At 36.3% G+C, this 24,093-nt stretch overlaps 1 protein-coding gene across 1 annotated transcript in view; it reads left to right on the top strand.

Moving 5' to 3' along the window:
- DCHS2 (dachsous cadherin-related 2) overlaps nucleotides 1–22,580 on the top strand; it is a 71,949-nt gene extending 49,369 nt beyond the window's left edge. The window contains exons 14-20 of the mRNA XM_064511745.1: nucleotides 4,909–5,019; nucleotides 7,570–7,781; nucleotides 9,287–9,438; nucleotides 11,902–12,032; nucleotides 13,543–13,829; nucleotides 16,508–16,646; nucleotides 18,133–22,580. Coding sequence (XP_064367815.1) covers nucleotides 4,909–5,019; nucleotides 7,570–7,781; nucleotides 9,287–9,438; nucleotides 11,902–12,032; nucleotides 13,543–13,829; nucleotides 16,508–16,646; nucleotides 18,133–20,771 — 3,671 coding nt within the window. The 3' untranslated portion in view covers nucleotides 20,772–22,580. The remainder of the gene's footprint in view (nucleotides 1–4,908; nucleotides 5,020–7,569; nucleotides 7,782–9,286; nucleotides 9,439–11,901; nucleotides 12,033–13,542; nucleotides 13,830–16,507; nucleotides 16,647–18,132) is intronic.
- The last annotated feature ends 1,513 nt before the right edge of the window (nucleotides 22,581–24,093 follow it).

The raw sequence follows: 24,093 nt of genomic DNA, 5'->3' as shown, positions 1-24,093 counted from the left end.
TGATGTTTCACTTAACTGATCAAAAAAGGCAATAAGATGAAAAAGCTGTTTTTGGGTTAAGTGAAACTGGTTTTGGGAGGGACCATAAATGAAATGTTTTATTTTCAGCCTATTTTTAAAAAGCTGTAGTGAGTGACCAAACTACCACAATAGAGCGTCCTTCTTGGTCTATCACTATCTCTCAAAAGACTTGTAGAATTTTAGAAAAAAGTGAAGGGCTCCAACAGGAAAGAGAGATGAGTCCTGCCTTTGAGCATGATGGGTAAAGCAATCTCCTGAGATATGAAAGGTGTAAATTCAGGTCTCCTCAAGCAGAACATTTCCCTTTCTCACACTCCATGCTGAGCACTCTGAGAACTGAGCCATAGGGTAGAAGTTAATTCTTCTCTAGCATTTTTGTGAAACAGCAGCTTCTATTACAACCCCCCCCCCCCCCCCAAAAATCAGAAATCTCTAAACTGATTTGTTTTGACATTTATAACATTTTTTTTTCCATGAATTTGACCAGGATTTATAAGTAGTTTTGGATGCCCTAAAACAATTTTTTTTCTGAAAGTGAGTCACAGATACCCAGAAGCCACTTTTTAGAGTCAGCATAGTACAGTAATTGTGTATTACTCCAGAAATGAGACTCTCTTCCTTAGAGGACTTACTGTTTCCAGATGATACCGTTCAGATCTCCCAGAACTTAATATTTTATTTTCTTTTGCTTTCTGTCTTTGAATTGATCTACCGATTGTGAACCAGTTATGATGCTCTGTTTGGGGCCCTAGATCATACATCTGGAAAGAGCAGAGACCAGGATGTTTCTAGAGGGGGCTTCTGGTCTCTGAATTTTGTGTCTGCCTGTTCCAGTAGGCTTATATTTTCAGAATGTGTTGTGAGAACCTATGTGTCAGTCTTCGCATGGGAGTAAGAGGAAGGCTCTGGGGTTTCAGTCTTTTCAGGAGAGATTGTATTAATCTGCATGAATCCTCCATTTTGGCTGGACAGAGCTAAATTTCTTTCTAGGTAAGAAAAATTAGTGAGGTTGAAGATATATTTAGCTAGAAATTTAAAAATAAGAATAAGAACATCAAAATAAGAGCTTTTCCGTAATAGTTAAGCTAATCTGATTCTAAATTTTCCTAAGTGTGGATGCTTTCATGGGTCAGGCTAGACAATCCAGCTCGAAATTATGGAAATGCCCCAAGGAACTGTGGAAACAGAATACGATAGTCAGATGTTCTCCCACTCAATCTATAGAAAATATAAATAAGATTCAATTTGTTTTGATTAGAGGAAGTTTAGCAAAGCTTCAGGGTAAACTGGAAGGTTTCATCACAAAATTTTAGTTTAGATATTTAATAAAAGGCTATAGCTAAGAAGATCAAATTCTTTTAAGAGTATGAGAGATTTTTATCAAATACTGACACTATTCTTGCTCTCTTTGTTTGCAGTATTTTCTTGTTTATACAACCATAAGTACATGTCAAATATGTTATGTTTCAGGAAAAAAAAATTATTAAAATTAAAACTTCCATAGAAGTTAGCTTACTGGATATATATGGTCCTTGGACCCCTACAAGTATGAATAATACCAGTGTATTCAGTCCAAGGGAGGTTTACGTTACACACTGAGTATTTGTAGAACTGTTATTAATAAATTTGGCTTTTCCTCCTAATTTTATTTCTACCTTAACTAATAGGGTGGGAAAACTGTGAGTTTATTTTTAAAAGAATCAAAATTCAAAATAATCTAAACAACGAAAACCAAAGCCAGAAGTCCTTCAGTTTTAATTCAGTCTGAACTCCCTTTTGGGTAACTGCCTCAGGAATTGGTCCATGTGGTCTGATTTTCTTCAAGTGTTTGACCTCCAAGTTTAATGACCTTCAGCAAACCCCATTCTTCTACTATTTTGTTTAGTATTGAATATTTAATGTCTTTAAATATTATAAACTATGTTACAACAGGCACTTAGAAGCCAATCAATAAATATTCAAGTCATTGCACTCTCCAGAGTGTAAGAAACTCTTTCATTATTCACCAAGCTTTTGGCTGAGTGGTAGTTTGCAAAGCATTTTCTTAGAGACATTCACCAGTAAAACTTGTTGACTTCTGCTATATTTGCAGAATTATTTTTTCACAGTAGATATAAAAGATGTTGCCTCTTATTCTTCTGTCTTACTCTTTGTGCTTATTTACTTTTTCATTAGCAATTAAGATTTCTCAAGAACTCAAGGGCAAGGATGAATCAGACTGAAATGAGAAAGGGGGGAAAAAAAGACCACTATACTAAGTACAGATGAGACAAGAAAAACAATGATATGGATTATACAACAGCTCACTTCTGGTGTATATTTTATATCCAAACATAGAAAAGTTCTTATTAGCCTGTTTTGCCAGGTAGACAAATAGTATCTAAGCTGCCATACTTCGGTGTCAAGTCATTAGTTATAATGTAAAAGTTGGTATTTGGATTCAAGTAGCTTGAGGTACTTTCAAATAAAATTATGTTGTCTCTGATTGAACTGAGACACTAAATATAAACATTTTAAAACACTCTTCACTTCCTCTAATATTCTGAACTAATTCGGAAGTTGATAGCGCAGCATTTCAAGCCAGTCTGACTGTTTTCTGTTATGATCCTGATCTCTCTCCTCCTTTGCACTACCTTCAGTGCTGATCTGATCCTTTACCATGACATTTAAATGTGCTCAACAGACAGAAAGCTATCCACATTTCTGTTGGGTTAATTTGCTGCCAGGTTGGTGTACTGAAATGCCGAATGAAGAGTCTGCTGAATATCAGCTCCGCGGAGAGGAAATGACCATATTGTGAAGCACTGGTGAAGGCAATATCATGTCAGCTAGAAGTCACTTTGATTTAGGCTGCTGTACGACTGCAGGTTCAGTGCTAAATTTTGTGACTTCTGTTTGAAGCAATATTTTAGTCAAGTATCCCTGAAATTTTAAACTCTAGTGGTTAGGAACTGCCTTATGCTGTGTATCTGTACAGGGCCTGTTTGTGCCTCAGTGGAGACTTCAGTTTGGTCACATTTTTTAAGATAACCAGAAGGTGCTAGTCCAAAGTGAAAACAATCTGAAAATGAAGTGTAAAAATTCATTGTTTAAAGGAAGGCCATTTTGTGTGAAAAGTATCAGAAAAAGAAAATATTTGTTCTCTAGTAAAGATGATGTAAATAATTTTAGCCACATGAAAAATAAAACTGAAAGGATTAGAATTTGAGGACTCAGAGCAACGTTTTATTAACTTAGCAGGAAAAGCAGACATTCAAATGGAAATGCTGTTGCTTCCTTTATTTCTGGTAGTTTTTCTTCTTATATTAACAAGTAAAAATCAAACAAAAAAGACTGCTAACAGAATTAGAAGATAAAGGAAGATAACTGGAGCTTGAATTTTTTCCTTATCTTTAACTCTGGTCTGAGGATGTTATAAAAGACTGCCATTGCTGGTTTCTATATTAAGTCAAGCAATGAAAATTCAACCTACAGTCATCCAGAAGGCCCCCATTTTAGTTCCTAAAAAAAACAGCACAACCAATATGTATCTTTACCTGCTGGACACTTAGATCTTACTTCTGAGGCTTTCCTAGTAAATGGTCCTAGAAATGCATTTATTAGTGCAGAAAACTCCTGTCACAGTCAGTGTATTTTTGCTTTTGGTTGCCAGCTTTTAGGAGCCAATGACAAACCATTTAAAATAACATTTCCTGTTTTTAAAAGTTAGTAGCTAATAGTAGTAAAAAAAAAAAAAAAATAGAGGATGGTACTAAGAACAACATTTCCTCTGACTTTTACACTAAAGATAAAGCCCTTCTCTCCAAAATCCGGGACACTTTGTATGAACAGTATACCCTTTGTAATGTAATAAAATAGCTAGCTGTCTGTAATGCTGTTTGGAAGAGGTGAGGTTGTACAGTAACCTCATTCCATCACAGTTGGATGGAATCAATTAAAGTTAAATTAAACAATTAAAATCTGTTAAATCAATTGCCATATGTGCTAAATGATTTCATAACTAGCTTGAAAATAATAGTTATTTGGAAACCTTAATAATGCTTTTTAAACTTGTCACAATTCTGTTAAATGTGATGATTCTGATCAGGATAATGTATTCAGCTCCACATTTTTCTCAAACCCTAATTCGAACTGGATTTTTTTTTCCACATCTTTTGTGTTCTATATTGGATCATTGCTCTTTTCATTGAGCTTGGATTCTGCTGGATTCTGCTTCTTTGGCACATAACATAACAGGCAGTTGTAGCTTTTCATTCTGTCAGAATAGGGCTGCTTAAAATTTTTAAAATAATTTCATTTAAAATATTTTTCAAAAATCCAAAATAAGTTTAGATAAATGAAGGGAAAATAAAGCAATCTCTTTATAGTGATTCAGAGGTAACATGCATACTTACGATCCACAAAAACAACTACTTTTCTAAGGAGAATTCATGAAAAGGTGAGATTAAAATGACAAAGGGAGTTTCATAGCTGATGTCTCTTTTAGTCCTCAACCCAATCAATGCTATCTCAGGTAGGGAGAAAAATTACTTAATAATTTTTTGAAATATGACTTCAGGTTAAGAGGTAATTCCAGTGCTACATAGGAGTTTTTGCCTTTAGGAAAAGTTGTTAAAAGCTCATCATTTTATTAGGCAGGTGATGAAGCTGGGATGAGATGACTAATGATTTATAGGGCAAGGAGGGATATTCAGTGTCTTGCCTATGAAGTTGCAATACAGTAAAAGTTCATGGAGGAGTTGCTTTTATTGTCTACTATTTTAAATCATGAAGAGGTGCTTAAGCTAGTACACAGATGTTTGGGCATGCATCTACTATTAATCACAGTAATATAAAATTAGGATAAAATCTTCTAAAGTAAATGTTTTGAAAATATTGCTTTCATAGGTACATCACTTGTAACTGTAGAAGCTTATGAACACAGGTTAACAGGAGAAAGCATAAAATACAGCCTCTTCAGTGACAAGGAAAACATATTCTCCATTCACCCCATCACAGGTACATTTATATATTTAAGGTTTATTTTTTCCAAGTGTCTTTTGTTCCTTAAAGAGTGTGGTCTGTAAAATATAGCAAGCTCCTACCACAAGAGTGAGGGATTTTTACATTTCAGTGTGTATGCACATACAAATGTAACTTGTTTTTTATAAATTTAGATACCTTAGAATATAAGCCTCCTCTTAAAATGAATAAAACATTAATAAAACCAGAGGTATGGAGAGACCAGCACTAGTGTAAACTTGATGTGAAAAGAAATTGTACAAGAGTATACCTGTTTAAAATAGTCAGCTTTACTAAACATAGTGATTACTGGATTTGGGGGTCTGGATAAACTGTTGCTTCATGATTAAAGATGAAACTCCATCTTGTTTCTTATCACAAGTTGCCGAAAAAACTCAGTGTAAATAATCCTTCAAACACACCTAATGAAGGAAGCACTGGACTCATGTTGAGTTTAATGGTTCAGACCTTGAAAGGTCTGAAAAACAAGTTCTCTATTCTTTGAGCAATTGTAACTTCTTCAAAAAGCATGCATCTCCAGTATCATCTCCCCCTGCCTCAAAAAAAAAAAAAAAAAAAAATCAAACGCAGAGGGATTTTTCTCTTTCATCAGGCCAGGCTACAAACTGATTACAAGATGTTTTGAAAAGTCTCATAAACACTTTCTTCACAAATATTAGTGGAATTCCTATAGCACTGGATATCATGAATCTTCTTTTGAGACTTTCGAACCATTGTGGTCAAGTCTGCTGTTGAAATACTTGGTGTGACTGGAACTAAACCTTTCTTCTCTTTCATGGAAAGCATTAATTGAAGTGCTACCTTTCATGACTTATTAAGAGCAGTTCCCACCTTATCTTTAATTTTGACATCAGTAACTCTCTATCCATTGCTTCTACAACAGAAGTATATTGAGGTATATTGAGGCCCTCTGTATCTTAAGTATTCTTGACAGGCAGAGGTATGCTCTACTTGACTTGCTCAAGCACTGATGTTAATTTATCCTGCTTTGGAAATGATCTCCAGAAATATTTGCTGTTACCAGACCTCCAGTATGCCGTGTATAACCTTCCCCCATCCTAAGGGGATCTATTGCATTGTAGAATCGTAGAAAATAGAGTAGGAAGTGACCCAAAGACATGAACTAGTCTCCCCTCTCCAACAGGAAGGGAGTCAACTGTGCCTCAGTCTGACAGCTGTTTGTCTTCCTTGTTCTTAAAGACCTCCAGTGACAGAGATTCTGTGTCCGTACAAGTCTTAGCAGTTGGAAGATTTTTATTCAGGTTTTGCTAAATGTTTCTTGAAGCTATTTAAATGAACTACTTCTCACCCTAAAAAAAAATAGACATGAAGAACAATTTTTGCATTTCTCTTTTGCACAGTTAAAAACTGTTACCCTGTTTCTTTTTGGTCTTCATTTCTCTAGAATGAACAACTCTGATTCTTTCAGTTCTTCCTCATAGGTGATATACCTCAGACTTGATTATTTGTTCTGTTCTCCTCTAGAGTCTTTCAGTTAATCTGTGTCTTCTTGAGGCGTGTTCCTAAAAGCAACCACTTTGGCCCATGAGTCCTCGTGCCACTGTAGATTTTGCTTTTTTTCCTCGTACAAAATGTGAAAAATGTTTACTGTTGTGCTAAAGACAAAACACCTGCTAGCTTTGAAACCTTTATGTTCAAGATTCAGCTCTAGAAAACTGGACAGATCCACAAAAATAATCAATCATTGATGTTTATCTTAAAAAAATTAAAAACTAAGAATCAGTAGCTTGGGAATCCAAACTAGATGGCTTCTTATGCTATCACAGGTTTGGGCTGTAGATATTCATGGTATTATTATTGAAAAATTCATTACAAAACTGATTTTGTATTCTAATGCAATTAATGTGCAAATAAACTATGTTTAATGTTTAGATGTAACAAAGAATTTTGATTTATTACTGTATTACATAGAATATTGAAACAATGACCACAAATTTACAAAGAAATTTTAGGTTTAATATAGAGATGCTTAGTTTTACCTGTACTCCGAGTAACTTTCACTGATTATTATTTTTGATAGAATAACAATTTTATTGGCAAACTCATTGTAGCACAAGGAGTCTTAGTGTTTCAGCTGTGAGTCAGTCAGATACAGAGACTGATACAGCTATTGCCTCTTTTGGATATGGATGAGGTACTTACCTTTTAATGCCACTCTCCGGATGAGGGCCAAGAATCTCCTCAGACATAGCTGCTTCACTGTCACACAGTCAACAAGCACATATCACAGAGCCACATCTCTTCCTCTCTCTCCCTTTAGAAGTAAATTTGCTTTGCTTTAGGAAATTGCCATGTGGTGTCTGATGAGGGAAAAGTTAAGATACCCTGGATTTGTACAATAATAGCATGTGGAGGGCAATGTTAGATAGAGGAAAGACACAACGGGAAGCTTGTTGGAATTCTGTGATGTGTTCAGTAAGGGAGACCTCGTTAATTAGAAATTCGGTAACTTGTGTTTTTCTCCTGACTACATATGTCACATCTCAGTTTCTTTTAATAAACCAGGTGCGATCACAGTAAAAGAGCCAAAGTTTCTTGATTATGAAGTTAAGAATAAAATACATCTTTTAGTTTTGGCTGAAAATAGCTTGAATTCAGCGCTCTGTGAAGTGATTGTTTGGGTACAAGATGTGAATGACAATGTACCTACCTTTGAGCAAAGCTATTACAAAGCATCAGTATGGGAAAGTCAGATTCCTAAAACAGATATCATACAGGTAAGAGAAAATATGTCTTCACAAGCTCATTTGTATAGTTAAAAAATAAGTTTGATCTGTTCAAGGCTACAGTCCTGCCAGGCCTGTTTTGGACCACCACTTTTTAAATATGAAGAGTGGGGCTCTTGGTATGTCTGCTACTTTGCTTGGATATCTAAAATAATTGATGATTTTGTCTAGCTCAGATTTCAAGTCTTTCATTCAGTTCTATCAAGTTGAAGAATTTTTTGTCCTTTTACTAGTTGTGCAGCTGGATTTTAAATTATTTTTTTTTGTTTTCTGTTTATCTCTTCAAGTCATCGAAGAATGTTATTCAAAGCTATGGTTCTGGTTACTATATAGGTTGGGTCGTGCATTACAGCATTAAAAGGCTGTAGCACTAAAAATAATATTTTCAGCTAATCAGACTAGGAGTAGAAGCCTTGAGTCAAACCTAAGTGACCAATTTAAAATCTGATGCTTCAAGAGCAGCTTGTCTCAATTTAAATGTGCAAACACTTCTTCCTCTGAATGGGTCTATTCTCTGAAAGTGTTTCCAGCTGGCCAAGTTAGAGCAAAAGAAGACATCAGCTGTAGCAGAAGAACACATAATTTGCTCAACGCATGTTCTTGCATTGCACGTCAGGTCACAGTGAGGGTCATGTTAGGTACTAAAGGTATTTCTCCTCTAGAGAATAAATAAATGGAAAGCTACAAGTGCCCCAAGCGCAAAATGATTAGGAAATGATGGACACTGTATTTAGAAAAACATATGTCCAGCAATGGGGAAAATCAAAAGGCAGTAAACCCAGATGTGCAGTCAAAAGTTTCTGATGGAATACATTCTATTATGTCTATTATATTTATTGAATCTAACTAGCTGCCTCTGGTATGATCTCATTCCCATAGTTATTATAATGCTTGTTCAGCAACCAGAAAAGATGCAAAGAAGAGTCTTTGAAGAGTCAGAGGAATCTTTGAGAAACCTGTTCACTGCTGTTGAAAGTCATTCATTCAGATGGTTTTATAATTTGCTTTGCCTCTTTAGCATTTTTCACTTTATATTTTAAAAAGTAATTGATTAACTATCCCATGAAAGCTCTGAAAACCCTCATAATCAATTAATCTTGTCCTTTATCTATTTGTATTGCAGTAATACTTTAAGGGCCAGTCCTGGACCACTAATGCAGTGCATTTTTATGTGCTAAACAGAGGCAGGATTCTGTGAGCAACCATATAGTAATATAAGCAGTGTAAAAATCACATTGAAGAACAATCACCCCTAATGCTTTATGAAGCTGAATTTCAAATTACTCAGTGAAAGAATTTATGTGCATACCTTTTCAATTCATGAGCAGATTTTGTGACCTCACATGACACTCATGTTGGGGGGTCTATGATTACTCACTTAAATCTGTGCAGCTGAGAGGAAAGTAACTAGATATAGATGACCTTAGTAGGAGGCTTCTCTTTCAGAAATTGCATTCTGCCATTTTGAATTAAGTCTCAGTTTTGTTCTCAAACAGATATTTGCAACTGACCTTGACAGTGGGCTGAATGGAGAAACTGAATACTCAATTTTATCTGGTAATGAAAATGCAGCATTCCTAATTGATTCATCACAAGGGATTTTGACGACTAATACAGTCCTAAATCATGAAAACACTTCGTCCTACAGGTTTGTGTAGAGAGTTCTTATAAAAATATGCTCCTTCTTTTTGTTCACCTTAATTGGAAATAGCTCATATTACACATTTTATAGTTTTCAGTTGGTTTCCATCAACCACAGATTCCGCATGCAAGCCAGCCAGCATCAAAAACAACAGTAAAGCTGCCCATTTGTATCATGGATTCTTGGGTACTTCTCAAATTTAGGGGAAAAAGTGTAATTTAATTCCATCAATTGCAACACTTATTGATATAAGTGATGAAGCTGATTCATTATAGGAAAGATGGCATTTCCTAGATTTTGGTTTATTAAGAACTATACAGCCATTCCCTACGTAGAACCATTTTTTATAAATACATAAAGACAGAGAGAAAGCATTCAAACCAAATGCAGTAAACAGAGACATGTTCTGTTCTTCAGTTAAATTTGAATATATTTTGAATTTTCTTTTCCATAATCTGATAAAGATTCTTCTGTAAGCTGTTTCTGTTTATAAGCTGTTTTGTACTCGCTATTAGTTTTCTCCTGTTTTCCAGGAAATTGTGAATAAATACAATCAAGTGGACATGACTTTCTTTCTTTACAGCTTATGCCATAATTAGAATTAGCAAGCAAACAAATCATGCCTTGATGAGAAAGTAAGAGTATGCTGATTCGTTAGCATAACCTTTTTATATAATGCAATCTCTACAAAAAGTAAATTGCTGTATATGTGTCAGTAGAAATTATGATTTTTTCCATATGGCTATGACATCAGTTAAAGCATTTGCAAGTTTTCCTATCCTCTGGGGCCACAAAATTTTAATCATCCAATCAGAATTCTTATGAACCTGAATAACTTTTAGAGAACCACATCAAAAGGATCAACAGAATATGATTTTTTTAAAATATCGGTGTAATTTGATAATAGCCTCCTAAAGGAACTGTTTTTTAACTTAATATCCAGAGCACTTCATTTAGAGTTTATTTTTCATTTTTTCGCTGAATGAAAAGCATCAGTTCTAATTTTTAGTCATTTAAATAGCATAATACATTTTATTTTTAAATAGAATTTTAAAACAATTTTGGAATAAATCCTCCAAAGAAAGGATGTTTGTTGTTAATGAAGCACTGAACATCTTCATGCATCTGCTTTAACTGGGAACTTGATTTGATTCAGAATTTATGTTGGAATTTTAGCAATTTAAATTAACAGTTTGTTAGAGGAATCTGAAGCCTCATATCCCTTCGCTTTATTAATGCTTTATTAATAAATCTGTATATTGCTATGTTAGGTGAAAAGAGACAAACAAAAGAAGCTTTTAAAATGTTTTCCTGTTTAATTTCAAAATGATACTGTTGGTCCTTGCAAATTTGAAAGGAGTTGTTTATTTTATCTAAATTGAACATTTTCATCCCCAGAAGTTCTAAGTCCTTTATAATAGGCGTTATAATAAAAGTATTGACAGAACCTTAATTTTAATGCCTTGGCTGAGATGTTTTTATGAGAGTTTTTTCCTGAAACCTTAGAAAGTGATTATTTTTAGTAAAATAATTCCATATGTACCTTACCAGTATTCATTCTAGACAAAATACACTTTCTATATGGAATTATACATGGTCATCAATTGAATACTACTCTCTAATTCAAGTTATGTCTTCTGTTGATGTCAGAAACCACAGGGGCATCCAAAGCGTAGCTTGTGTGGTTCATGAATGGCAGTAGAATCCACAGCTTGAATTACAGCTTTAGTATTCCATATTGTCATGTGAATGTATAAGAAGTAGTATCTGTTTGACACTTTGAGCAGAAACTGTGACTTAGAAGAAAAAGTGGGAAATGAAGTACCTGAAAGATCTGCAGGAAAGACCCAGAGAATATGATGTGGCATGTAAACAGTTTATAATTTTCAAAACATTTAATACAGGCCTTGAACTGTATATACCTTCATGTAGCCTGACTTTCTCTTCTTTTTATCAGTTCCTTTTCTAGAACATTTGTTGAGTTAGATTTAGTTTTGATTTTCAGATTCTTGCTGGAGTTACTGTTTTGGAAGTCTTCATACTATCTTATTTTCGTCTTCCTAGTGTCCCTTTATAATCAATGACAAGAGACAGGTTCCTTCAAAGGACAGTTCAGTACTTAATTCAATTCCTGCTCTGAATTGCCTTATGGAGAAATTTGTTTATTTGAAAGAACCTTGCTAGCTCATTTAAACACTTTTACTTAATATGAAATTGGGTGATATGAATACTTAGGAGTTCAGTGTGTTTTTGCTACAGAATCTGCTACATGTTGTTCCTGCAAGACATAAAAGAATAAAATCCCTGGCAGTCACCTTTATAGAAATAAGGATGCAAATTTAGGAAGAGCAATGTGGAGAAGAATGGACTAACATCTTCATTTGAAATTTTTTCCCCATTTGTATCTTTGGTGAATAATTCTGTGATTTCTGAGAGACAGTGACAATTACAGCTTTATTCCAATTGTAGGCTGGTTGTACAAGCTGCTGATAAAGGAAATCCCAGACTTTCTGCTACAAGTATTGTGAAGATACAAGTGGTGGATGTTAATGACAATGCTCCAATTGTCCAACCACTAGGCAAAGTGGAAGTTCCAGAAAGTAAGTGTGATTGTACAGTTATGTGTTACTAGGACTAGATTTGTCAGACCACAGTACTGCTTTTGGTGATTCATGTAATCAAGAGGTTACAGTAGAAAGCTTTATGGATCATATTAATTTTGAAATACTGAAGTAAATTATGATCTGCTTTTGTTCTCAAAGGCATTATTCTTAATCTTTAGACATCATATTTAAGAACAGTTTGGAACAAAACCGTAGGCAATTCAGAAAGAGAAAAACAAATTCCACAGAAATACATCTATAATCTATTCATTTTGGACTGCAATGTCAGATTCTTCAGGGGTCTTCAATTTCTTTAATTTCTGCAGTAAAAATACCTAGTGTTAAAACCAGCACAGCTAGAAAAGAAACATTTTGAACTTCATTATGATGAAGGAAATTTCTAAGTTTGAATGAAGCTTTAAGCTGCTTTATAGCTTGGTCTAGTTGGAGATCATGAAAAAGACGACCAGGACCTCCTGAGTTCTTCTCCCAGTTTGACACCTGATATGTTGTGTGACTTTAGCTCTGCATTTGCAGACCTTGAGTCTTAAGTCTTAAGCCTAAAATTTTCATTTCATACCCTGTATGTGATACATTAAGATTCACTGTAGAACATTTATAAAGGTTTAAGTGCTGAAAGTCCCGCACTCCTGTTAGCAGAAGGTATCAAGCATTTTTTTCCTGTGATTTTTTTTAGCCTTTTCTAAATTTAGTTCCCACAGGTAGTGACAAGAGATTGACTGGGAACCATGGATGCAGAACAGCTCTAAAACTACTGGCTATTTGCTTAGGTTTTTGTATTCAGCCTAAGTACATTTGCTTTAGGACATGGCTGTACAGCACAACATCTTTGAGGCTTCAAGCCCCAAACATCCAAATGAGAAATGGTTTTGTGTCTGGTAGCTCCAGCCTTTGTTACATGATTATTGATAGAGGCAGGTCCAGTTTGCAATCTCTGGTATTGTCAGTTTGGCACATGACAAAAGCTGTCTGTATCCAATTTCTCAATTTCACAGTGGTATACTTGGTATCTTTAAGATTTTGTGCCAAGTACTAGGTCTGGCTGGATGTATCATTTCTAATGGCCTTTTCCTTGTTTCGAGAGGCTTCAGAATTGCCGTCCCTGGTTCTACAAAGACCAGGGGATTCTAATGTGTCATTTTGTGGAAGTTTGTGACACTTTTCAATAAATCCATGCCACCTAAATGCAAAAGGAATTTCCTGTTGCTGGTGAAGAAACAGTCATGGGTACATTGAAACTCTGACAAACTAAAAGAAAATCCACACTAAAATTGGGATGAAGCAGGTGTATCTGAAGAAATTCATTACTGTTTTGATAGCATGTTCAGATTTTGCTTTTATTCGAAAACATGAATCCAGAATACACCAAAAGGTAATATAGAAAGATTATGTATATCTAAAATTCAGTATTTACAAAATTGTTAAAATTTTCAAAAATTATAACATCATTTTAAGCTATGACTTATTTTGAAAATTATTGTTTCAGATGTCCTGCCTGGTTTTACAGTGACTCAGGTGTCAGCAACAGATGCAGACTCAAGGCCAGCACTTCAGTTTGGCTTTACTGAGGATAATAGTCCTGGAATGAAATTTGCTATTGATCAACATACTGGTGTAATCACAGTGGTGGAACCATTAGATTTTGAAGAAACTGCTGTGTATAAGTTGGGAATCATAGTTTCAGATTCTGTACATCAAACAGAGGCAGAACTCACTATCCTTATTTTGGATGTCAATGATAACCCACCGGTGTTTACTCAGGATTCATATCAGGTAGGAATGTGACAAACAGACCACAAATGTCTGTGATGTCTTTCTGTATATGATGATAAAAAAGTAGGAGCGCATGTTTATATTTATGTCTTAAAAATGCATTTATCACCACTGAGAGGGAAGGTCTCTGCAAACTATTGGCACATGAGCAGTAACAGTGCAAGTTCCCCAAACTGCTCCTTGCAAAATCTTAGCCCTTTCCTAGGAGTTCTGCTGATAGGACTGAGGGAATTGTTCAGTTTTCATGCTCATGTTTTCAGCCTTCAGAGGAAAATTGGTATGAATTCCAGTTGTACTCCTTACACAGTGCTTTCAAAACCGGGAGTTTTAAGATATAATACATAACCAGTATGGAAAGCAGCATCTAGAATTTGGAACTTACTTCTTTGAGAAAATAGTTCACAAGTTGATACATTTATTCTGGCCCTATTATTATGGCTTGTGTTTCTTCATTTACAGTTACACAGCTCTACACAGGGGTAGCAAATGCCCCTGTGGCAGGTTATGCCTGTATAGCTTGTAACAGGTACCCCTGCCTTATAGCAAAAATACTGTCCTAGGAGGTGAGGGATATGAATGTCAGTGTACCCAACATCTCCGAGTAGACTGAGGAGCTCACAGAGCTCAGCTTTTGCACTCCTGAACAGAAGTTCTAACTGCTGGACTGTTGTAAAAGTCAAGTTGTGCAACTATGTTTTTGCAACTGTTTTAGCAACTAAGGGCTACCAAGATGGTTAAAGGAATTGGAGCATATGTCCTACGAGGCTCCCAAGAACAGAGGTAGGCTGCCAAAAGAGTTTTACCCTGAGGGCTTTGTCTAAGGCTCAGCACAGGTAGGGGCCTAAGGCTAGGCTTAGGGTTGGAAGACAGACTAAGCCTAGAGCTGCAGTAGGAGAGGGGCTGCAGAGGGAGTGCCAAAGGAAGGGTGAGGTTTTCAAAAGAAAAGTCCTCTGAGGACTTGTTCATGTGGGCTAGGTTATGGGGCTTGTGCCAAGGCTGATGCCCAAGAGAGCTTAGAGCATGGGTTGATTAGCCTGGAGAGGAGAAGAAAAGGCTTGTGGGGATCTTATCAATGCCTGTAAATACCTGATGGGGGGCAGTATGGGCTTTTCTCTATGGTGCCCAGTGAACAGACAAGAGGTAATGGGCATAAAGAGAAACCCAGAAAATTCAAATTCCATTTAAATGTAAGAAAAAACATTTTACTTCAAGAGTGATTGAACACTTGATTGCTCAGTGAGGTTGCTCAGTGAGGATGTGGAGTCTCCATCCTTGCAAATATTCAAAACCTGACTGGACATGACCCTGAGCAACCTGCTGTAGCTGACCCTGCTTTGAAAAGGGGGGTCGGACCAGGTGATTTCCAGAGGTCCCCTCCTACCTCAGTGATTCTGCAGTTTTGTGAACAGAGCTGTGTGCTTGACTGGGTGCTTTTTGTGTGTGTTGGTAGTGCTCAGAACCTAAAATATAAGGCACTGCAGAAGACCTGGATTTAGCAATGCTTCGTTTATAAATCTCAGACAGATTTAGTTAAGAAGTAAGTCTAAGCATGCCATTTAGTAGATAAATTGCTACCTTTGAGCATGTGCAGGAGCAGGAGTATAGTTACTTAGATAACTGTGGGACAGACTATGCACCTGTGAAAATTTCAGGTGCCTGAGCTGGCAGGATTTGTGTGAATCACCCACTTAGACTTGTAAGTCTAAATGCCATTAGAAATGCATTTTAAAGGCTCAAGTGTTTCTTTAGACTTGGCCTTAAGTTTTTCTCAACCCTCATATATGTCTGATTTTGGAGAATAGTTTAGGCAAGTATTTGCTCATGCAAGCGTTAGGAATTTTTTGTGTAGATTGAAGCAGACCTTGGAGGCAGGATTATTAACTGATGTAAATCAGCATAGCTCTGTTGACTATGCTAATGTAAACCAGCTGAGCTTCTGGCTCTGCAATCCTGATTTTTCATGTGTTGCTTGGACAATAAGATACACAGCTTATTTTTCACTTAATATGTAATATTCCATATTCATAGCCCTGTAATTTTTACCCTTTTAGTATCCTTTCACAAGTTTTCATATTTATACTATATATAGATATATAGAGATACAATCTGTGCAGTAAAATGATATAAACTAACATTTGAAGTTATGACAGAGGTAGTTGCTGCATCATTAATTTGAAATTGAATTTATAAGGTGGGAGGAAATTTTGGTCGTAAAAATGCTTTATCTGGACTTCAAATAATGGACATTCTGAAAAAGGGAAAGGACTTTCTTGATTTCCTAGATTTTATGAAGAAGAAAGGGAAATTAAGATGTTTCTGAAAGCCTGAAAAAAAGCTAGTTACTGTTGCAGTGCACTGTGAAATATTCCTTCCATTAATATATTATTAAAAAGAGACATTCAGAGATTCGTTGAACTTGTTGTCATAATGGAACCTGAAATAGATGGATTTTAATATTGTTTAAAGTTCACTCTAAATTTTGGCCCTATTGTGCACATTGCTTTGAATGTCTTAGCTTTTTATAGTTTTGTCCACTGAAGAAAGCGAGTAGATGAAACTTTTTCCAAAGCTGGGAACTATATTTTTTTCCTAATCTAATCAAATGAAAGAAAATGCTTTCATTATGTTCAAAATCTTTTCAAGCTTTATCAAAACTGTCATTGTGCTTTACACTCCAGGTGAGCTTGCCAGAGCTCATTTCTGTGGATGCCGCTGTTCTGACAATCTCTGCTGTGGATAGCGATTCAGAGCGTAATGGAATGATTTCCTACAGAATGCTTTCTTCCTCTGAGGGATTTTCCATTGATCATAAGAATGGTGAGTCTGTTAACATGGTTTAGTATTTCAGCTCATACAGTGTAAACTGAAGATTCATATTCGACTTCCTAACCTGTTGCCAGTGATCACCTGAGTTTTGAAATCTTTGGACTTAAATATACCATACATTATGCCTAAGTATGCTATTATCCCTGAAGAACTGATAACATCAGACCGGAGTTCTCAGTTTATCCCTGAACTGTGTACAAAACAAGTCACAACATCTATAGTTGCTATTCCTCTGACGTGATTTAATAGAAATATTGCTGTAAGTTTTGCATTGTTTCGTGAAATTTCAGCTCATGCATTAGATTTCATGAAATTTAAGTTCATACTTACTACTTTTCAGTACAAGTTGAAGCTATCATACTAGAGCTTCTGTACAGCTTGGGCTGTATAAGATTTGTGCTTTGAAGGAATTGCATTATCCAGTAATCCTCAATGGAATTTAGAAGTTTCCTAAATTGAGAACACTCCAAAGTACATCATTTTCTTTAATAGTTAAGAGATTTACAAATTTAAACGTTCTAGCCTATTGTTGTAGTATTCTGGGAGGTGGAAAACTGTGCGTGCGTGCGTGCGTGTGTGTGTGTGTGTGTGTGTGTGTGTGTGTGTGTGTCTCTCTCTCTCTCTCTCTTTGTATGTACATATGTATACATATGATTTTTTGGTTATGCCAGCTTCAGAACTTGATATTGCAGAAATGTGCCACTATTGTTCAGTTTGAGCAAGTCCATGCCACTTATTTGCTGTTCCCAAGCATTCACGTGAGAGGAATTTTTGAATGCAATGTTTGTTGGGTGATGATAACTGCAAACACTGAATATACAGATGTTTAACCCAATTAAAGATGTTTTCTTTTTTACCCATTTCTTACTCTGTGTTCACCAACCTGTCTTTATCTTTGGCTAGCGATTGTTTTTAACTCTGATCAGAAAATTGTCACACACCATTGTTCCTGCAGCATTTAGCTATACACCATGAACAGTAAAGTAGAAGTAAATGGTTTGTGAGCATGTTTAGATAAGCAAGTTGGATAAAACATATTTACCTAACTTATTGGCAAACCTGTCTAAGTAACAAACATGCCTATAATGCTGTTACTAGATAGCAAGACAGGAAAACGGATAGCATTCAATAATTAACTTGCAGAGAATAGCTGCCTCTAATAAAGAGTCTATATTTCCTTAGCGTTATTTTGCTTTTTATTTTCCGCAGTTTACCTGTTCAGCCTATTCAGAAGAAGAGACAGTTTTGCTAGTCTAAATACAGTGTGTGTATCTGTACAGTACAGTATGTATACTGTATCACTGTGGGTGGACCTTGGCTTTGCAGAATTAACTTTGGTTTCTAAAATTTACTTTTGTATGTATGCAACCATTGTATTTGAGTCATTTTCAAATACAACCAATTAGATTCAGCTCTTGGAATCATGTTTATTTGCCCTGGTGAGTGTGGGTTTTTATTAATTCTATTTTATTTTCAGGTTCAGTATTCACTACTAAACCAGTGATACACCTGGGAAAGAATTCCATTATTCAACTCCTTATAGAAGCTAAGGACAGTGGAAGTCCTGCTTTAAGTGCAGTTACATCTGTAGAGATACAAATAGAAGATGTAAATAACTATGCCCCTAAGTTCACAAGGGCATTGTACAATCTCAGCGTGAGTGAGGATGCCTCAGTTGGAGAAAGCATCCTCACATTTTCAGCCATTGACTGTGACTGGACATATGAAAATACACATATTGAATATTCTATTATTGATGGCAATGCTGATAATCTATTCTCTGTGGAAACAAGTCTCATGGAATCAGAAACATCTTACAAGCTTGTTGGCAGTCTTGTTTTGAGCAATGCTCTTGATAGGGAAACTGCATCTTCCCACTGTTTGGTCCTCCTTGCATCTGATCATGGAACACCTTCCTTAAATTCAACTGCTACTGTACTAATAACTGTACTGGATGTTAATGATAATCCACCAGTATTTAACAACCTGGAGTACCATATTCATGTCAAAGAAAGCATCCCTATAGGTAGTCATATCACTGAAGTTTCAGCAAATGACTGTGATGCAGGAGCTAATGCAGAGATCACTTATGCTATCATGTCTGGAAATGAAAAGGGGTATTTTCGCTTGGATAGGAAAACTGGATCAGTGGATTTGGTAAAAACTCTGGATTATGAAGATACTGTGAAGTTCACTTTGAATATCCAAGCCACAGATGGAGGAGCTGATGTAAAAAATGTGGCTTTTTCTGTTGTTCTTGTTAGTGTCCTAGATGACAATGATTATGCCCCACTGTTTTTGTTTCCCAGCCTGAAGTGCATTGTCAGTGAAAATCTGCCTACCTTTTCTTTTGTGTGCACTGTTAAAGCACTGGATTTTGATAAAGGCTCCTATGGACACATTACCTATTCCATCCAGTCTTCATGTTTGGCTCATCGTGACGCTGCTAGAGACCATGACATGTTTTTCATCGACCCTTTGACAGGAGATATTCATACAAAGCAAACGTTTGACTATGAAAGTCAGAATAGGTATTGTCTCATAATCCAAGCAAAAGACAAAGGTGACTCATTGGCTACAGTTACAGTTCAGGTAGATATTGAGGGTACAGACGAATTTGACCCAGTTTTTACCCAAGATCAGTATTTATTTAATCTCCCTGAGAAAAATGAAGCAGGTCAGTTACTTGGCAAAGTAACAGCATCAGATAATGATGGTGGACTGGATGGAGTTGTTCATTACTCCTTGCTAAAGTCTTCTCCATTCTTTTCTGTAAATCAAACCAGTGGCAATATTTATTTGACTCAAACTGTCCATAGAAAGAAAAATGGCAGCAGAAGGAAAGATGACACCCTGGAGTTGTTAGTAAGAGCTCATAGTCCAAAAATTGACTCGAAGTTCACTGTGTGCACTGTTTTGGTAAATATTTCTAATTCTCCTGAGAATTATCCTGCAGGGTCTGCATACAGCCTGATTGCTAGCCTTTCTGTCTCCTTTGTAGTGTTCCTATTGCTTGCTGTCAGTCTTTTTGCACTTATTCTGAGATATAAGCAAAAAGACGTGATGAACTCTTGTGCGAAAAAAGAAGCAGCATCCTCATCAGCTACTAATTTAAGTTTGGCGAGTGAAGATAAAGTCCCTAAGGACTGCCAGAAAATACAGACTACTGAGAGCAGTATGCTTCCCATGGGTACCATAGCAGAATGGCTGAGCTTAGTAGGAATCAGAGAGGAGGAGGATGTTGGTAACCCCTGTAGGCATTCAGATTCTGGTGGCCACGGTTCAGCTGAAGGGGAAACTGCAGAAGATGAGGAAATCAAAAGGATCAATGAATATCCTTGCAGAAAGAGCTCTGGTTCAGCTCTAAGTGAGCGAGGCTCGCGGGTGCCAGATTCAGGAATTCCAAGAGAATCTGATCAACTATCCTGTCAATCTGGAGAAAGTGATGTTGTCGCTACCAGTCAAAGCATGGAGAGCATCCAGGCCATTAAAGACGAAGGTGGAGAAGAAGCCTGTGACACAGCCTACGCCCATAACAAAATGTTATCTCAAACGCTGAAGAAAATTCAAATAAAAGAGAAAGATGTAATGGCGGACTTCACAAGAGAACATATCTTGATCTCAGATATGCAGGATTCCCAATATGATTCACTTTTAACTCTTGTCACCTCTGATGAGGATCTCAGACGGAGTTGTAACTGGGATTATCTGTTCGGTTGGGAACCCAGATTTCAACCTCTAGCCTCAGTGTTTAGTGATATTGCAAAACTGAAGGATGAAAATGTACACATTCATAGCTTCCCTAAGGAGGAGAAATCTTTTATTTTCCCTCCTCCCTTGATAACATCAGTAGCTCAACCTGGCATAAGGACAGTGCCACCACGAATGCCAAATATAATCTCAGAACAAGCATTTAAAAAACATCCTTGTTCTCCCCTTATTCATAATCTTGGATACCCTCCACCAACCATGACTCCCAGTTTTTCTCCTTCTCTCTCTTTACTTACCATGCAAACTCCTACCACTTCTCCAGTAATGTCTGATGGGAGAATGATAGGAACATGTCTCATTGGTTCAAGCCACGAACTTGCAAGAGAGGAAGAAATTCAGGTCTAGATATTAACTGCTGGTAGTTTGTGGAAAAACATATGGCTTAAAGTGTATTTTGTTATTCTTTAACATGCAAAACGTGTGCCAGAGCTGTATCACCAGTATTTTTTATATTTTTATGAGCTGAAAAGGTTACTAGATAACATAGCCACAAACTTTCTAACTACTTACCTTCTTCACAGAATGCACTGCAAGTCCATGAGGCTTCTACTTTCTCAGCTCCCCAAAACTACAGTTTCTAATGTAAAGCATACATGCTTGATAACCAACTTGACAGATTTTACTGTTTTTCTTGTAAAGTATTTCAATAACAATTTAATGGGAGTAACTCTTTACTGTGGAAAATCTTCATTAGCATGCTGATGGGTTCTGACCACTTCTGTGTTTGTACTGGAAGAGTGTACTAGAGGGATGTGTAAATATGGTAGGCTTGGGGATGGGCAAGATTAAAGGAGGGATTTCTCTCCAGCTATCTCTTGTGCATTTGCCAAGACTTCCCCCATCTCAGCCCATGCGTCCCACTAACCTGTTGGGCCTGGTGCAGTTGTGCCATCTCCAATAGCTTTCCAGTGGGCCTTATTAGATATCTTTGTGTTGTAGAATCCAACTTGGCTGTTTCTCTGCATTTTTCTCCCATCTCCAAGCATAGTGCCTGCGAGTCATGGTATTTGAATAATAAGTGATCACTTACAGAGTCCCTTGGAAAACAGAATAACCCATGGTAAGATAAAAGCAACCTTCCTTTTCATTATTAGATCTATAATAGATACCTATTATCTTTCTGTCCTATTACAGAAGCAGGTCTGGTCCCAGACAGCTGCAGAGTAGGACAGTGTTATAATTCTGCAAGGTTTGTGTGCCTCCACATCATTCTTTGGTCCTATGCTGGACCCATCTCTGTGAGACCAGATAATCTGGCCTTGTTTGTTATATATATATATCATACATATCGCATTTTGTGTATGTATGTATATCCAGACACATACACATGCCTATACTGCTGTGTATGTATGTATATTATATCAAATCAATAAAACACGTGGAAAATACATCTACAGTAAATTTTATTTCTCTTCAGTGTAGAGTTGAAAGTCTTTGATGGTTCTTTTGCATCACATATATTAAAAGTGGGGTGTAGGGAAGAGTCTAATTGGTGCCTGGGAATCAGTTACAAGTCAGATATGTACAGAGGTATGTATTGTACAGGTCATAACAGGTAAAGAAAGTGCACACAGTGCTTATAGAGTGACTGGCTTTCTGGGATTGGTATCATTTGTGTAGTGGCAGATCTTTACTGGGTACAGCCTGAAGGCTCACAACCTATCTCTGAATAAGATTCTGGTTCTAAGGCTGTGCCTGCATACCTCTGTACTAACATGCAACAAAATCCATGCTACTATGCAAGAGTGCTTCTTTTAGAGCTGGCATGCGTTCTTTATACCGCCGTGTAGTCTGAAAAGCAGACATAGCTTAGGAGTTCATAGGGGTCAACAAATGTTACTGAGGAAGGAGACAGGAAGAAAAGTTCTATAATCAGCAAAAAACCTGTGTCAGGAAGAGGAAAGCAAAAGAGAGGAGCCATTGCCAGTTCATATCTGAACATGGGATATCAGTTTAGGGGCCTGTGGCCATTCTTTCAGAATCTTTGGGTCATTAGATTGGCCACCTGAGGGTTCAGAGATAAACTTCTTTGGACACATATCAGAAGAAGGCAGAGTGTATTTTTGGACTTTATACTGATACAGGCTGCATATGTAGTTAGTTACTGAAATTTGAAGGCTAATTCATTAACTTTCACAGTAACTACTGGCTTCCCCTTGATGTTGTAATTATTTTTGTAACTGAATGGCCAATGTTAATTTTTGAACTTCATTTCAGTGAGAAATGTATATACATGAAAAGCAACACCAATTTGATAGCATAGTATCAACATGTATAATTGCATAGCTCAAATAATATAGTAGTATTTTAAAACTTACTTTTGTATAAATTTTTCTGTTATAAAAGGCTAAAAGTTATCCACAGAATTTATCTTCCACCTGTTAAAATTTTGTTGTCTACAACCATTTAGATTTTGACTTTAATGTTACATAAAATAATTCCTAACAGAATGAAAGATGCTCTTTGTGATGTTACAGCTTCATGAAGTTACAGCTTCAGGAGGTGTTTATTCTACAAGAGTGTGTTTATGACTATATATTTTTCCATATAATCAAATTCTTAGTTAGCATGAGTTCAGTTTCAGGGAGTCACAGTCAAGTGAAAACTATTGCTATGAAGAGGAACAATAAACGCATTCATGCTATCATAATAGGGTTCATCTTTGCAATGGATGATCAGTGGAAGATACACAGCAAAGCTGTTTGGTCTTTCATATTGATTAATATATAGTAATAGCTGAGGCTTCATTTCTTGTATAGAGTCTAGGCTAGTGCATGAATAGCTTTTTCTTCACTAATATTACTGTTGCAACTGGAATAGTATTAGCATTAGAAATCTTCAAAGTATTCAGTCATCATAGTCAGTCATCATATTTAGTACAAGACATGGCCCTGACCATGCTTCCATGTTTTGTAAGTCTGTGGACACTTTTTATAGTTCTGCCTGAAAAGTGAGCAAATCCTGTTCCTATTTGTATCTCCTTTACTACTTGAAATGTAGTTTGTTTTTGAGGCCTTTCTGAAAGAATTAAGTACAGCTTACATCCTATTTATCAAGCACATGAGATAACCACTACATGATACTTTGTGCTTTCCTTAAGTTTTACAGCAGTGTTTTCCTTGTTTTTTATGTATCTGTTCATTCTGTATCAGACGGAAAACAACACTAAGCTGACATATTGCTGTTCCGTACATAGTTGAGCTTAAAAATGTGACTATTGAAACAAGTGTCTGCAATAAATCATGTGTGGTTCTTTTAACCTTACTGTTTTTTTCCTGAGTAAACACTGTAATTTCTATAATTTACCGTGAGTTTAATATTAGCTTGCCTCAAAGAGGCTATGTTACTTTGCAATTCTGCACACCAGTTTTAGCACTTTGGAGAAGGTACAGAACTTGTTAGTGGAAAATCATATTAAGCTCAAAATGCATAAGCTATAAAATAAAAGACAGTTGTCTGTTCTGGAATTTTGGCTGCCTGCCTTCTGGATTTGCTTTTTGGCAGCCTTGAAAACACTGGTGTAAATCAGTACCAAATGGATATCAAAATTCCATCTACCAGTAGTAATCATTAAATTGACATTCAAGCAGATTCCTATGCAAAGAGAAAAAACTCCATATTTTTAGGGAATCCATTATTTTGAAATTAAAAAAAATATATAGACTTA

This window comes from Dromaius novaehollandiae, chromosome 4 (assembly GCF_036370855.1).
Source record: "Dromaius novaehollandiae isolate bDroNov1 chromosome 4, bDroNov1.hap1, whole genome shotgun sequence".
Lineage (NCBI taxonomy): Eukaryota > Metazoa > Chordata > Aves > Casuariiformes > Dromaiidae > Dromaius > Dromaius novaehollandiae.
The sequence above is the reverse complement of the archived record's forward strand: the minus strand, read 5'-3'. Positions and strand labels throughout refer to the sequence as shown.